General features: G+C 40.1%; 1 protein-coding gene across 2 annotated transcripts in view; it reads right to left on the bottom strand.

Moving 5' to 3' along the window:
• Positions 1-4,406: 4,406 nt before the first annotated feature.
• FAM102B (family with sequence similarity 102 member B) overlaps positions 4,407-15,644 on the bottom strand; it is an 81,225-nt gene continuing 69,987 nt past the window's right edge. The window contains exons 7-11 of one of the 2 annotated variants that reach the window (XM_039254962.1): positions 14,805-14,900; positions 14,472-14,661; positions 14,248-14,375; positions 13,001-13,070; positions 4,407-6,664 (exon numbers count right to left, since the gene is read on the bottom strand). In XM_039254962.1, coding sequence (XP_039110893.1) covers positions 6,622-6,664; positions 13,001-13,070; positions 14,248-14,375; positions 14,472-14,661; positions 14,805-14,900 — 527 coding nt within the window. In that variant the 3' untranslated portion in view covers positions 4,407-6,621. The remainder of the gene's footprint in view (positions 6,665-13,000; positions 13,071-14,247; positions 14,376-14,471; positions 14,662-14,804; positions 14,901-15,644) is intronic. The other variant, XM_039254963.1, reaches the window with a different exon arrangement.

Raw genomic sequence — 15,644 nt, 5'->3', positions numbered from 1 at the left:
TGGAGCCTGGAACCTGCTTCGGTTTCTGTGTCTCCCTCGCTCTCTCCCCCTCCACTGCTCACTCTCTCTCTCAAAAAACAAATATTAAACAAATGAAAAAAAGTTAGCACTAAAAAAATTTAGTGTAGTTTTCCTTTTGTCTTAATTCCATGGGGTACTGGGAAAGAAGGGCAGACACAGGGTCACTTTGGGAGAGAGTGTTGAACTGAAATTAAATACCACAAGGTGGCACACTTTTCCCATTCAAATGTAATTGCACTGGAGAACTCCCTAATAAGCTATAAAATAACTTGAAGTTTTTTGCAAGGATACTTGGAAATCACTGCTAAATGGTTTAAAGATCTAGTGGTGAAGTCAGTTTAAGAAATGGTTAAGAAGTGGGGCACCTGGGTGGCTCAGTCAGTTAAGTGTCTGACTTCGGCTCAGGTCATGATCTCATGGCTTGTGAGTTTGAGTCCCACGTTGGGTTCTGTGCTGACAGCTCAGAGCCTGGAGCCTGCTTTGGATTCTGTGTCTCCCTCTCTCTCTGCCCCTCTCCTGCTTGTGCTCTCTCTCTCTCAAAAGAAAATATTAAAGGAAAAAGAAATGGTTAAGGAGAAATCTCTAGGAGTTAAAAGTGTTTAGGACTGAGATCTAAAGTAATTCATGCAGGAAAGTCTCTAACACTTTGTCTGGTGGGGCCATATGGAGTAGAGAGGTCATTGATTCAAGGAATGTCCACAGTTACGTTTCCTAAATTTTGATTACATTTTGTGTAATGTGGGTTGGATTAACTCCACTAAAGATTTCCTATCATGCAAAGGTAAAAGATTTCATTTCCTTACGTGTGTCTGCACCAGGTATGTGAGATGTAGGTACAGGAAGGAAGGAGTAAAATGTAATGAGAGGGGGGAGGGAGGGAGGTAACAACACTGGTGTTGAGGAAAGGTGGGGTAAGTCATAAGCAGCCTGGGCCTTGGAACTCCACGCGTCAGGTACGGACAAGCGAGCAGTAGGGCAGAGCGGAGGGCCCTGCGAGGTTCTGCTGTGATCTGGCACGAAGTTGTCCCCATCCCACTCGGGTCAGCAAGCGGGGTCTTTCTCCTTAATGCACATCACCTCTCATAACTTGCACTGCCCAGGAAAGCCATGGTAATCTGCAGAGAGACAGACAGAGAGAGAGATAGTGCATGTGCACAGGGGAGGGGCCAAGTGCGAGGGAGGGAATCCAGAGCAGGCTCTGCTCTGTTAAAGTAGAGCCCCATGAGGGGTGGGGGGAGCTCAATCTTATGAACCAAACTGTGAGATCGTGACCTGAACAGAAACCAAGAGTTGGACGCTGAACCCACTGAGCCATCCAGGTGCCCCTGAACCACTGCTCTTTATTAAAAAAAATTTTTTTTAAATGTTTTATTTATTTCTGAGAGAGAGAGAGAGAGAGAGGTGGCATGAGCAGGGGAGGGTCAGAGAGATGGGGAGACACAGAATCTGAACTAGGCTCCAGGCTCTGAGCTAGCTGTCAGCACAGAGCCTGACACGGGGCTTGAACCCACGAACTGTGAGATCATGACCTAAGCCAAAGTCCGACGCTTAACCTACTGAGCCACCCAGGCACCCCCACTGCTCTTTATTTCAATTGCTATTTTAATTTGAATGACAGCAAAGGGAATGTACTGGCATTGTTTTTCATCTGGGAGGACCTAGTCAAAGGGAGCAACAGTCTCACACTAAGTATCATTTAACTGAGGATCTTAACCTAATATGGCACCGTCTACGGTCTTATTGACCATCTATGTGTCTAACACTAGAATTAAGGTATGAATGCAGAACTGCACAAAGGCAAATTTTGGCTTGGTAATAGTGCTTACTGTGACATGTTCTTCACACTTTATGGGCTCTTGCTCACAACCCAGAAGAGTTAGTGGTACTATTATCTCCATCCTCGATTAGGTAACAGGTTCAGAAGGGAGCTTGGATTCAATCTCAGGTCTGTCTTACTCTAGAGCCCATGCTCACACCACTGCAAGGTGAACCTTAGAGTTCAAAGACAGGTCTTTCACTGGAAGATTCAAGTCTGTGCTATACCACCTGCTAATAAATGAGGGGAACCTGTCAGGAAAAAGTTACACTGATCCATTCACTTCTGTTTTTTTTTTTTTTTTAATGTTTTATTTATTTCTAGGAGAGAGAGAGAGACAGTGTGAGCAGGGGAGGGTCAGAGAGAGAGGGAGTGACAGACTCTGAAAGAGGCTCCAGGCTCTGAGCTGGCAGTCAGCACAGAGCCCGACGCGGGGCTCAAACCCACGAACCGTGAGATCACGACCCAAGCGAAAGTCGGATGCTTAACCAACTAAGCCACCCAGGCGCCCCTGTTTTCTTACCTAGGCAAGGATCTGATAGATTTCTGACAGAATCTTAACCGACATTTTAAAGTATAAACACTGTAAAGTTTAAGATGATTTTTATTGAACAGGTATAAGACTCACCTTAACATTATTACAAATACAATAAAAGCTTTTTTTTTGGTAAAAAAAAAATTCCTGGATTTATAGTTGTACAGTAAAACAAATACATAAATATGAAGGTCATTTCCCAAGTATTAGAACCATACTAATGGAATCACTTCCCTAACATTTTTTTTCGGTAAATATTTACATGATCACCCACAAGTATAGCAACTTCCAGAATAAGACGTATTTCCAAAATACAATCAAATAACATATCCTAAGTGTCTTTCTCTGCAAGGGATTTGGGCAATGAATAATCGGCAAGAGAATTTTGTTATATATAGAAAATGAACATAAACATTTGTAAATGCAGACTATGCTGTCTGTGTAAATAAAAAACTTTGCCAGCTTTGTCATATAGGGAGTGGCTAGAGACCAGTCACATGACTAAAATATACTGTGTATATATTATCCTATGAAAAGTCACATATAAGGTAATAATAAGGCCTTTGTTTCCAGAGTAGTCTTAAAATAAGGTTAATAGGCTTATTTCATCCTTTATATTTTTAGAGTTCATATTCCTAAACAACTCGGCTATTAAAATTATGCATAGTACCTAAGCCAACACAGAGAGCGGCATTAACAATTTCAGTTACAGTATTGGACTATATTCACATGACGTACCATCTAAGAGCTGACCAAGTATAATTTCTGAACTGTCCCAGTTAGACCTGTTAAAACAAAATGCAACCCCTTCACATGAGCCCCATTTCTTTCAAGCATATTATAAAAGTCTTAGGAAGCCTAACAGTTCAGAGTATTAAATGAGGTATTTTTTTTTTAATTTTTAGATTTTTTTAAATGAAGTATTTAATGCTGTCAGCTTGAGCTTGCAAAGCAGTCTAGTTAGCATGGAAATCTCAGTCAAAAATTACTTCTGGATGTTTTATGTTTTGGTTAGTGGTTAGCTGAAGATTTGTTTTCCTTCTAGAAACAAATGGGCTAAGGTGGTGGACCTTGATGGCTCACAGTTTTCATGAAAAGCAAAATAAAACAGAAGAATCTAGTTTGGATGTCATTACTCTCATGGTATTTTCCTAGAATGGGATGATGGACTTTAGGATTCTTGGTCAAGACTTTCTCAGATTTTAAGTACTAATCCACATCAGTTGCTTGCATATGGAAGCTTTCAACACGACAAAGGGGAGTCAACCATCAAAATGCAAACTGATGGTCCAGGGCTGCTCTGCCTGCCCCCTTCACATCCTCTCTGGTCTCAGTTACCAGCTCAAGTCACAGGAAGTGGGCTCCTGACCAGCCTCTGTGATTCCCCCAAACAAGGCATATAAGATTTCTGCATCTGACCACAAATATAAAGCTTTATATGCCAAATATATATGCCATTAATGTTTCTCTAGGATAGGATTAGAAAAAGACAAGGTTATATATCTGCAAATTCTCTAAGACTGGGTGATTTGAAATTTGACTTAAAAAAAAATAGAAATTTGACTTTAATATTTAAAAATCAATTTACTAAAATCTTATTTTTTCAAATCCAATTTTCTAAACTCCAAATAGAACCAAAAGTGCACTTGGTATTTAAAAAGTAATTTTCTTCAGTAGCTACATGGTTAAGATACAGCTACACCGTATATGCTCTAAGAAAAACCAAAAAATAAGGCAGACACTCAAGTGAACTTTAGCAAATATATCAGAGGACTGTAATGAAATATGAATGCAAAGTATGCCAATGCAACACAAAATAAAATGAATCCAGACTTGCACTGATTTTTCCCTAATCAATTTTTCTATTTATTAAAATGATTTCTGGGGCACATGGGTGGCTCATTCGGTTAAGTGTCTGACTCTTGATTTCAGCTCAGGTCATCCTAAGGTTTGTGAGTTTGAGCCCCTGCATCCGGCTCTGTGCTGACAGTGCGGAGCCTGCTTGGGATTCTCTCTCTCCCTGTCTGCCCCTCTCCTACCTGTGTAGTACGTGTGTGTGCGTGCACATGCTCTCAAAAATAAACATTAAAAAAATAAAATGACTTTCTACTACATAAATCAAGACGTAACTGGTGGCTGCTAAACACGTGATATTTATGCTTTTCAAGATCTCCACATTTTGTTTTTAAAAAATAATTCTCTATCATTTTAAATACAGAGAGTCAGTCTTGAATAAAGGTATCAGGCCAAGAGCAGGCAAGGATGAGGAAGATGGGCAATGCCTGGATTACAGTACCTCTTACATATCTGAAGAATGTCCTCACTGAACCTTGCTTACAATCTATAGTTCTTATTTTCAAAACTGCAAAATTATTTGCATTAGTGCCAATGAAAAATATAGTCTAGAAATAATATTTTGAAAATAGAAAAATATGTTCTTAAAACGTCATATCTCTAACACTATCTTCTTACCTCTATTAAAAACTTTGACACCCCCCCCCCCAATAATATATAATGGATGGATCAACTCACTTGTTTATCACAGAGAGCAAGCAAGTCTTTACCACTGCAGCTAACGTTTTCCTTGGTTAGACTAAAATGTTCAGGTCACTTTTTTTCCTTTCAAAACAAAATAACAAAAGTATTACTAATGACTCAAAACCTTCTCTCTCAACATTCAAAATATTCTAATATGGGTTTAACCTTTAAAATATATATATATATATATATATATATATATATATGTGCAACAGTAGTATTGGATTAATTTGGAATACCCAATCCTTGCAATGTTAAAAAACCAAAAACCATAACATGAACTACTCAAGGTTTTCCTAAACCTTTATATTTGGATATTGAAATATTTTAATATATTTTTCCATTTACTTTGCCAAAATAAAAATACCTAGACCAAAGTTATTCACACATACCACATTTTTTGGGACAGGATTTTGAAAGTAAGGACTGGGAATTACTGGTTCTACAGAATCTACATTTTTCTTCAGTGAATGAATGATTAAAACTTGTCAAGTATATTAAACTTGTCAAGAAAATTAACACCTGTCATGTAAGACCAGAAAAACTCTTCCCACCTGATAAAAAGATAATCTACCTTCTGAGCTTGTTAAACTGGATCCAGATCAGATAATACTTATTTTAAAAGCTGCATTGGATTATCTTACCTTTTATTGTCTCAAAATAATGGCTGTTCTAGTAAAGGAAAAAACATACTATCCCGTTGTGGGGAGTTAAAATTGAAAACCACGAGTCCATGTCAGTAATGTTAGGCAGCTGTCCCCTGACTTATCTGCCACCTCCTTGGTATAATTTTCAGTTTCAGATAAGGCTAAACTTACACAGAAAAGGCTGCTTGGTTTTTGATGCTACATTTTCCTCCTGTTCTGAATTCTGACTCCTGAAATCAGCAGATATTATTCAGTTAGAACAACTCTTATGGGAGCCTACCATATTGAATATTAAACTTAGCTTGAATCTCATATATGGTGCTAGCAGTTCTGCAGCTCGACATTAACAAGCAACAGTGCATGCTGCATAATAACGGCGTTACACTCATTCACATATCTCAGACTTAAACACACTTATTCCATTTGTGACGGATATGTTTAGAATTAAGCATTCTACACGCTTCAACTGTAATATAACATTTCCCCAAAGCATGAACACCCAAACTTTCTATCAATTGTTTAACCAAGAAGAGTTAATAAACCTAGTATAATACCATACGTAGTATATAATATTATGGAAGATTTCCTTAAGAGATTATAACTATCTTGACAGAATTTATAGGGTTCAAGTCATTCACTTACTATCTCCCAAACATTAAAATTAAATAATTAGAGCCCAAACCTGTTGAGCACCTCTACTGTAGGTTTTAAACGTCAGGACTGAGCTATACTCAGACGAATAGTGTTGTTTTCCCCACCTGGATGTTTGGAAAGAAAGGCTTTTCATTACTGTGTGTAGTGACCACAGAAGCCGTGTGCCTCTAAACACACGTGGCATGGCACCTGGGTACTACTGTTCTGGTGTTCCCTTCTGGTGGGTGGGACAGGATGGCGGTGCACTTTGAGAGAAGAAATCAGTGTCAGCTTTCCCCTTGATAGAGGAACGTGCTTCATTTTTCAAATATGTTCATATTCTCCTAAGTGCTTGAATGAAGTGCCTTGACAGCTGGATTGCCCATGTCTCAAACCTCCAGGGAAGAAGCTTCAGTTCACCAACTTGACTTCTAGCGTTTGATCACAACTTGTTCATAAGCTCCAGACCCCACCCTACAACAGGAGTAAGAAGAAAAACACTTCAAAATCTTGACCTGTAATGTCTGAAATTGTTCTAATTAACCTTTCATTCACAGAGTTATGTGCATTAGGCATTTTGTACTAGATTTGGTTTCCGCAAGGTTTAAAGATATCACAGATAGAAAACACCTGAAATATTAAATGTTTAGAATCAGTACATTGGATTAGTCTAGTCACACTTATTCCTACAGTAATCTAGTGCTGTTCCTAAATCTTGACCTGTGGCAAGAAATCTTTTCTTTATTTAAAAAAAAATTTTTTTTTAATGTTTGTTTATTTTTGAGACAGAGACAGAGCATGAGCTGGGGAGGGGCAGAGAGAGAGGGAGAGAGGAAGAGAGAGAATCCCAAGCAGACTCTATGCTGTCAGTGCAGAGTCCCATGTGGGGCTTGAATCCACGAACCGTGAGATCATGACCTAAGCTGAAGTTGGAAGTTAGATGCTCAAAAGACTGAGTCACCCAGGTGTCCCTACATTGTGCCATCTTGCCCTTGCTGGAAAGTGCAAGAATTCTTTTAGTCAACATGCCAGTGTTTTTATGTGTAGTCAGTAATGTAAATTATACCTGTGTAACAGATTTGAAGTAACGTGATCCTGAAAAGGGGTTTGTTTCTTCCTTGGTTTGGCAGACTGCTGGATGTCCCTCTGAGTCTAGCCTTTCCTTCTTCACAGTTTTACCTGGCTACAGGCTGTCCAGGCTGCTCATCTAGAGGTCACAGTTCTTAAACACCATGTTGACAGGTGTTGCCATGTGACTGTTCCATGCCATGGAACATGAATGGGGATGTGTCAACTTCATCTCACTTGTTTAAAGAGCGATTGCTTGGGGCACCCGGGTGGCTCAGTCGGTTAAGCGTCCGACTTTGGCTTAGGTCATGATCTCACTGCTCATGGTTTGAGGCCCACGTCGGGCTCTGTGCTGACAGCTCAGAGCCTGGAGCCTGCTTTGGATTCTGTGTCTCCCTCTCTCTCTGTCTCAAAAATAAATAAACGTTAAGAAAAATAAAAACAAACAAAAGTGCAATTGCTTGCCCTGGTAGCAATCCAAGTTTGACAACAGGTGGGGGGATGGTGAAGGACAGAAAGGAGGGTACTTGGGTTAATGAATCACCTTGTACAGCAAAGCTGTCCTAACAGCCTGGCCACTGTATTTTCGCTATATGTATCTTTGTTACAGCAGCTTTGTCGCAAAGCTGCTTTGCCCGGATATTCCAGGTACTGACTGACTTCTATCAATAAAATATGGAGAATACTACAAATTTAAAATTGGCAAACTTTGTGAATAAAACGTGTTTAAATGAAGTAATGGGCTCATGCACAGAAGGTTTGTTATTGCTGATGTACCCAGCACTTTGGCCCTATGTTATAATGGAACACACATGTTCTCTCTATTGTTTCTTCATCTGGGAGGATACAGGTTTTTTACAAGTCTGTAAAAGCACAGTGTCTTTTTGATGGTCGCTGGCAGGGAGCAATCAGGCAAGGAGCTGAGTGGTGGTGTTGCATGGAGGGGGAGTACTGCTGCTTTCGGTTATTGCCAGTACCCATCTCCTCATGTGTCAAGACGCCAGCAGCTACACAGCCTGACATTTCACCCTGAGAATGCCGGAGATCAGTAAGATCAGAAGCAAACAACATGGCTAGTCTCTTCCTATAATGAAATTTTAAGAGGAAATTCTACAAAAAAGGGAGTAATGCAGTGGTTACCAGTCTACTGTGTACTGACTTGGAATTCTCAGTTAACTGCTTAGAGGCTCCCGTTCTTACAGATTCTGCAGAGGAAAGAGGCACCTCCTCATCAGAACACCAGTGAACACCCATTCACAGCTACAGATAATCAGAATCTGAAGGAGCCTTGGTGAACCGCACAGCACACTGGCTGGTAGATGCCCTGAAATGGTTCTGCTCTGGCAATAATGGAGTAAGAGGAACCAGACTTTCCCTCCTGCTGTAAATAGCTAGAAAATTTTACAGAACACACAAAACAACAGTGTCACATACTGGATGACAAGCAGCACAGGACTGGTCCTGAGAGAAGGGAAATCAATGAAGAAAGCCTGAAACAGTTTCCTTCAGGGTCCTCCCAGCCTGCAGTGCAGGAAGAGAGAACCCAAACACAGCCAGGTGGTCTTTATTTTACTTTTTAAGCAGGTTCCATGCTCATTGTGGAGCCTAATACGGGGCTTGAACTCACCACCCTGAGACCAAGATCTGAGCTGAGGTCAAGGGTAGGATGTTTAACCAACTGAGCCACCCAGGTGCCCCAGCCAGGTGGTCTTTCTGAGTGTGAGAGTCAGAGGTTAGAGCTCAGGGAGGCTAAGGTCAGAGCTCAGGGAGGCTAGGGGCTGGAATTTATGGGTTTGGATAATAGAAGGAGGGGAAAATAATGGCTGGAGAATTTCCAAATTTTGATGAAAACTGTAAACCCATGGACCCAAGAAGCTCAATGGACTCTAAGCAGAATAAACACAAAGAAAAACTCAGGCACATCATAACCAAACTGCTAAGAACCAGTGATAAAATATTAGAAAAGCAGCCGGAGATGAAAAATAAGTCACACAGAAGAATAAAAACCGAAACAAAAGCAGACTTTCTGTCAGAAACTAAATGTGTTGAAGGCAAGCAAGGAGCGGCCTGCAAGCACCCCTGGGGCCGGTCAGACTGCGTCCACTAGACTTCAAGTGTGTTACTGGGGATACTCCTCCTCAAGTGTCTACTGCTTACTGCTCTGTTCTCTTCATTCTCATGGGTTCACTTATTTATTTATTTATTTATTTATTTATTTTTTACAAATAGTTTATTGTCAAGTTGGTTTCCATATAACACCCAGTCATGGGTTCACTTTCTTAACCACATATGCGCCTCTTCAGTGCCCAAGTAAATGACTCTAGTTTCATTCTGTGCTGCCAGTTTATCTCTCAGAATAGATCAAATGCTAACACATTAGTTTTTCTGAGACACACTGGCTAGCTATGGAGAGCCTATGTGCACAGGTACTGTGCTGGGCACTTCAAATAGATCCATCTCCACAATAACTCTGCGAGAGAGACCTTTAATCAGTGTATATGGAGTACTTGCATATAACTGCATGCCAGATTATATTTTCGTCATTTACACGTCTTACTTCACTTATTTTAGACCTTGTAACTCTTACGAGGTGGGTTCTGTTATTGTCACTATTTTGTAGGTGAGGAGACTGAGGCAGAGAGAAGTGATATAACTTATCAAAGATGCATGGCTGATACGCGGGGGAACCTGGAACCAAACCCATGTAGCCCAACTCCAGAGCCTCTGTTAACCCTGGTGATAATGGGTGTCTTTTTGGTGGTAAGTAAGAGATGTAATTTGTCAGGATCACAGCTAAGCTAAGCTGGATTGTGATGGCTGAGCCAGGAATGAAACCAATGTCAGACTGCACGGCCCATTTCTCTTTTCGCCACGATACACTGTCTCTAACATTCCTTAGCCTTTCAGTGGCATGTAACATTAATCATTTACTTCAGCCCCTAATTATCATTTTAGGCTTTCATGCATTAGATGATGATTATTCTAACATTCATTTAGATCCCACCCAAAAAGGGTGGGAGCCAGAATTATAAATGCCTTTAGAGCCCAGGTTCTAGATTATTTCTCAAATAGAAAATTAGCTTTCTTTCCTCTGAATAACAATATAAACAGCTAGCATATACTGAGAGCCATCTGTGTGTTAAGTACGGTGTTAAATACTTTACATAACTCATCTAATTTAATCAGTAACATCCTACGAACTAGGCATTATTGGTCACTCCCATTTTTCAAGTGAGGAGAGTAAGGCTGACAGAGGTTAATTACATCAGTGAAGTCAATAGCGAAGGGGCCCTGACAAGGACCCTGAGCAGTCTGAAATGAGAGTAGATACAGCTGTTGTTTTTGAGCATTCACTATTTTGGTTCCTTTTGGTCGGAACTCCTATTGTTTGCTGTTCCTCTACCTAAATTAATAAACACTAGAGCTTACACTTTAAAACAATGCCATGACCCAGCAATAGCACTGCTAGGAATTTACCCAAGGGATACAGAAATGCTGAGGCATAGGAGCACATGTACCCCAATGTTCATAGCAGCACTCTCCACAATAGCTAAAACATGGAAAGAGCCTAAGTGTCCATCAACAGATNTCAACAGACGAATGGATCAAGAAGATGTGGTTTATCTATACCATGGAATACTACATGGCAATGAGAAACAATGAAATCTGGCCATGTGTAGCAACATGGATGGACCTTGAGGGTGTTCTGCTGAGCGAAATAAGTCAGGCAGAGAAGGACAAATATCATATGTTTGCACGTATAGGAGGATTAGGAGGAACTTGACGGAGGACCAAGGGGGAGAAGAAGGGCGGAAATGGTGGGGGAAAGGGAGAGAGGCAAACCATGAGAGACTCTTGAATGCTGACAAAAACTGAGGACTTATGGATGTGGGGGGGAGGGGGGGATGGGCATGAAGGAGGGCACTTTGGGGATGAGCACTGAGTGTTATGTAGAAACTAATTTGACAATAAACTATTTGTAAAAAAAAAAACAAAAAAAAAATAAAATAAAAAAAAAAAATAAAACAATGCCATGATGATCCCCACTTTTCAACAGGGGTAACTAAAGTTCCACTGAAGTTAAATGATTTACCGACTTTCAGTGAGTACTGAAAGAGATAATGTTAAGAATGGAATGAAACAATACATATGTGCCTGGCACATACTGGTAAATGCTCAGTAAGTGCTATCTACAAATATTATATATTTACTGTTATATAATTAGATATTATAATGCTTTGCCTATACATTCATTCTCTTTGAATCTACCACCAGGAACATTTGTCTTCCTCCTATCCACCTGATACTACCCCCTCTACCCACTTACCTTTGAATTCTCCCCAACACCCTCTTCAGGTGTCAAATTTCTAGTAAGTTTTCTCTCAGTGAGGTCCCATCTCTGTTCTCTCAGAGTTTCCTCTACTTCTCTATATTATAGTGCTTATTACACTAACATAAGTTTTAGTTTGTCTATCTCATCTGCTAGAAAGAGTCAGATAATAAATATTTTAGGCTTGGGGGGCCATTATGATCTCTATTATACTACTCAACTCTGCTGCTGTAGCATCAAAGCAGCCATAGATGATACATAAACAAGTGCTGCTGTATTCTAATAAAACTATTTTTACAAAAACAGGCAGTGGGCCAATTTGGCTCACGGGCTATAATTTCTCAACCCTGTGCTAGAAACATAGGCTAGCTGAGGTTGAACTGGGTCTTTCTGCTTTGCATCCTCACCCACGACTTGGCTGAATAAATAGCTACTGAATTTAATGAGTGGATGACTCAGCGAGAGTTAATGAAAACTATAAATTGCATTTACATCCTCTATAAACCCCAGTTCAAGTTAACTACTTCCTCACGGCCTCTTTATATGTCCCTCTCTTATCTCCCTATCACAACTGATTGTAGTTAGTTGCTGATGTAGGTTACTTGCTGTATCCTTTGTAACTTTTGGACTCTGCAACGTGCTGGACACACAGGAGGTACTCAGTAAAAGGAATATTGGTGGAACAAATGAATCAGAAATTCTTTCAGGTTTTGAGCATTAGAGAATAAAATACTGTCTTGGACCAAGGGGGCTTCTCAGTACATCTGTGACTTATTCTGGAACTCGACATAAATATTACATGAAAATACAGAGTATAAGGGATGTACATAAGGGCAGCAGTCAGAACTCCTTCACTGTCCCGAGCATCTGTGCTTAGTACTATTTGCTGCAATGTTGGGAATCATAAGTAAGTCCGGCGGCAGGTACCTTTTCTTCACCTGAATCTGAGTAACTACCATACTGATGTTTGGTTTTCTGAACTCTTCTTAGTATGTATGTTAGACTCTTGTAGGGGGGAGAAAGGGGAGTACAACAAAGGTTAGTACCAAGTGTATGCTGCTGAGTGGCTGTGTAACTGCTCATAACAGACCAGATCAGTGACTGAAGTGTAATTTTGCTTTGCTCTTTCTAAAATATCAGAATAAGAACTCTTTTCTAAACATCCTTTTTCACTGCATCTTGCCCAATGCTCTCTTGGTCCTCTACTACTACATTCTAAAAACACATTTAAGGAAACCAACAAGTAAAACTTACTGAATGTAACTTCAAACATACTCAAGATAAGGAAAACGAAGAGCTCTAATTCTTCTCATGGATGCACTATATGTTTTTTCTAATACAAACTTTGTAACCTTCACCTTCTACTCAAGAACATATTCTTTACTTAATACGATGCTATCTGGACCACATACCTGTTTGGAAGATGATGGCTGCCGAAGGTCGTACTTCCCCCAGGACCCACAAATAACCTCAGTCCTTCTTCTGCAATTCACATTTAAAATATTTGTCATAGGTACACATATTACATTACTGTCAAATAATATTCCTATTGTACTAAATTCATAATTTACATTTAAGTTTTATTAAATACATTTTTATTTTTAGAGTTTATTCTTAAGTAATTTTGACACCCAACATGGCACTTGAGCTCATAACTCAGAGATCAAGAGTTGCACGCTGTATTGACTGAGCCAGCCCCAAGAAATTAACTTTTAAAAAGCTACACATATATTTTAAAAACCAATTTAAAAGATACCCTTTTTTTAAAAAATTTTTTAAATGTTATATTTATTTCTAGGAGAGAGAGAGAGAGAGAGAGAGAGAGAGAGAGAGAGAGACAGCGTGAACAGGGGAGGATGAGAGAGAGAGGGAGACACAGACTCTGAAACAGGTTCCAGGCTCTGAGCTGGCAGTCAGCACAGAGCCCGACGCAGGGCTCGAACCCACGAACCGCGAGATCAGGACCTAAGCGAAAGTCAGACGCTTAACCGACTAAGCCACCCAGGCGCCCCAAGATATCCTTTTTTAAAAATTTATTTTAAGCAGGCTCTATGCCCAATGTGGGACTTGAACTCAGGACCCTGAGATCAAGAGTCACATGCTCTACTGACTGAGTCAGCCAGGTACCCCTAAAAGATATCCTAATAGTTATTTCTCATCAACTTCCCTAAAGTTGTTTTTCTTTGAAACTGAGTAAAAAAGATTTCTCTTCCTACAAATTTCCACAAGCAAGGTTTAATTACTTCTCTTTACAACCAGTTACATAATGAAACTAAGTCCATTGCTAACTGCTCTCTTTTCATGCCGGTGTGAATAATTACACCTTTCAAATTGGTGGCATACAAATTTTGTCTCAGTGAAAAAGCTGAAGAGGGAATAAAGGATTCTGTTATTCACTATCATCTCAAGATCACTGCAAATTACACACTTGTATCCAGTTATGACAAAGCAGATGCAGACATCGCTGTAAGGGATATAAACACAGTAGACGCTGATGCATACACAATAAAAGCTTTCCTTAATATTGATGTTTTTAGGGGGACCTGGTGGGGAGGTTCAGTCAGTTCAGCATCTGACTACTGATCTCAGCTCAGGTCTTGATCTCAGGGTGGGGAGTTCAAGCCCCACACTGGGCACAGAGCCTACTTAATCCACAAACCTTCTGCACTGGAATCTAGGCTGAAGTCTTGACTCTGCAGTATTTTCTCTACAATATCATCTGCATCCACTCTGGTGTCATCAACTCGCTTCAGCTGAGATTCTACAGAATCTTGCTTCACTGGGCATCTTTGAAAATAATTAGAAAAATTTTCCCTTCGTTTTATTATGTTATGAGAACAAAGTTGTTTACTTCCTTCCCATTTAAACAGACTGAAAAGATACCTGTTGAGCAGTTCCAAAGCTGAATCTTCTGGGGCAGCTGTATCAAGATTTGGCTCGGGTATTTTTTGCTCAATTTCATCACATGGCTCTAGGATACTTTCAATTCCTGTTGATGTGCTTCCCACTGAGGTATTTCTCCTGTGGCAGAACTCAGAGAAGCTGGATGACCGGGAGTGGCATGTGCTATACCCTGTTAGAGAGAAATCGCTTTGGGTAAAATACAAACACCACACACACTGCACTTGAACGTTCTTCTCCCACACCCTGGCAGTTACAAGTAATCCTTTAGAACGATAAATGTCTAAGGAATTCAACTTCACTGTTAGCCTCTACCTGATACTTTTGACTGCTGGCTTGCATAGCTTGACGTTCTAGAATGTCCACAGGCACCAAGCTCATCTGGAACAGAGGCACTCTTTGCTGAAAGATCTGCAATGTGTCATAACATGATGTTACTGTTACTGTCAAGAAGTCAATGGTCCATTTGTATTCTTGCCTGCAGATTTTATAAACTGCTAAGTTCATTATCAAGAAAAATTAGTTACAAAGTGAAAGAGACCCTTTTAAATTGGTACAAGGTAAACAAGTGCTTTGCAAGAAATATGAAAAACTTAAATACCATAGTTTACTGAAGAAATATAGTTTTGGGTGCCTGGGAGGCTCAGTTGGTTAAGCACCTGACTCTGGACTTTGGCTCAGGTCATGATGATATGGTTCAGAGGACTAAGCCCTATATTGGGCTCTGTGCTCACAGTGCAGAGCCTGTTTGGGATTCTCTCTCTCATCGCCCCCTCTCAATAAACTTAAAAAAATAGTTTTTCATAATATTTAAAAGCATTCTACCTTAAATAAAACCATTTCAGGGGTGCCTGGATGGCTCAGTCAGTGTCCAACTGCAGACTTTGGCTCAGGTCATGATTTCAAGCCCCACAATGGGCTCTGTGCTGACAGTGCAGAGCCTGCTTGGGATTCTCTCTCTCTGCCCCACCCCCTGCTCTCTCTTTCTCTCCCAAAATAAATAAATGTTAAAAAGGAGCATTTCAGTTTTTATGTTCAGTATTTCTCTACTAAAAATGAGTCAGTTGTATTCTTATAAATACTCACAAAATTGTGTGCTTTTTGAGAAAACCCTGCTCTCAAAAAATCCATCACAGCAGTAAACTAAAGAGCACA

This window comes from Hyaena hyaena, unplaced genomic scaffold (assembly GCF_003009895.1).
Source record: "Hyaena hyaena isolate Hyena2069 unplaced genomic scaffold, ASM300989v1 scaffold_504, whole genome shotgun sequence".
NCBI lineage: Eukaryota > Metazoa > Chordata > Mammalia > Carnivora > Hyaenidae > Hyaena > Hyaena hyaena.
This window is presented reverse-complemented; position numbering and strand designations above follow the sequence as displayed.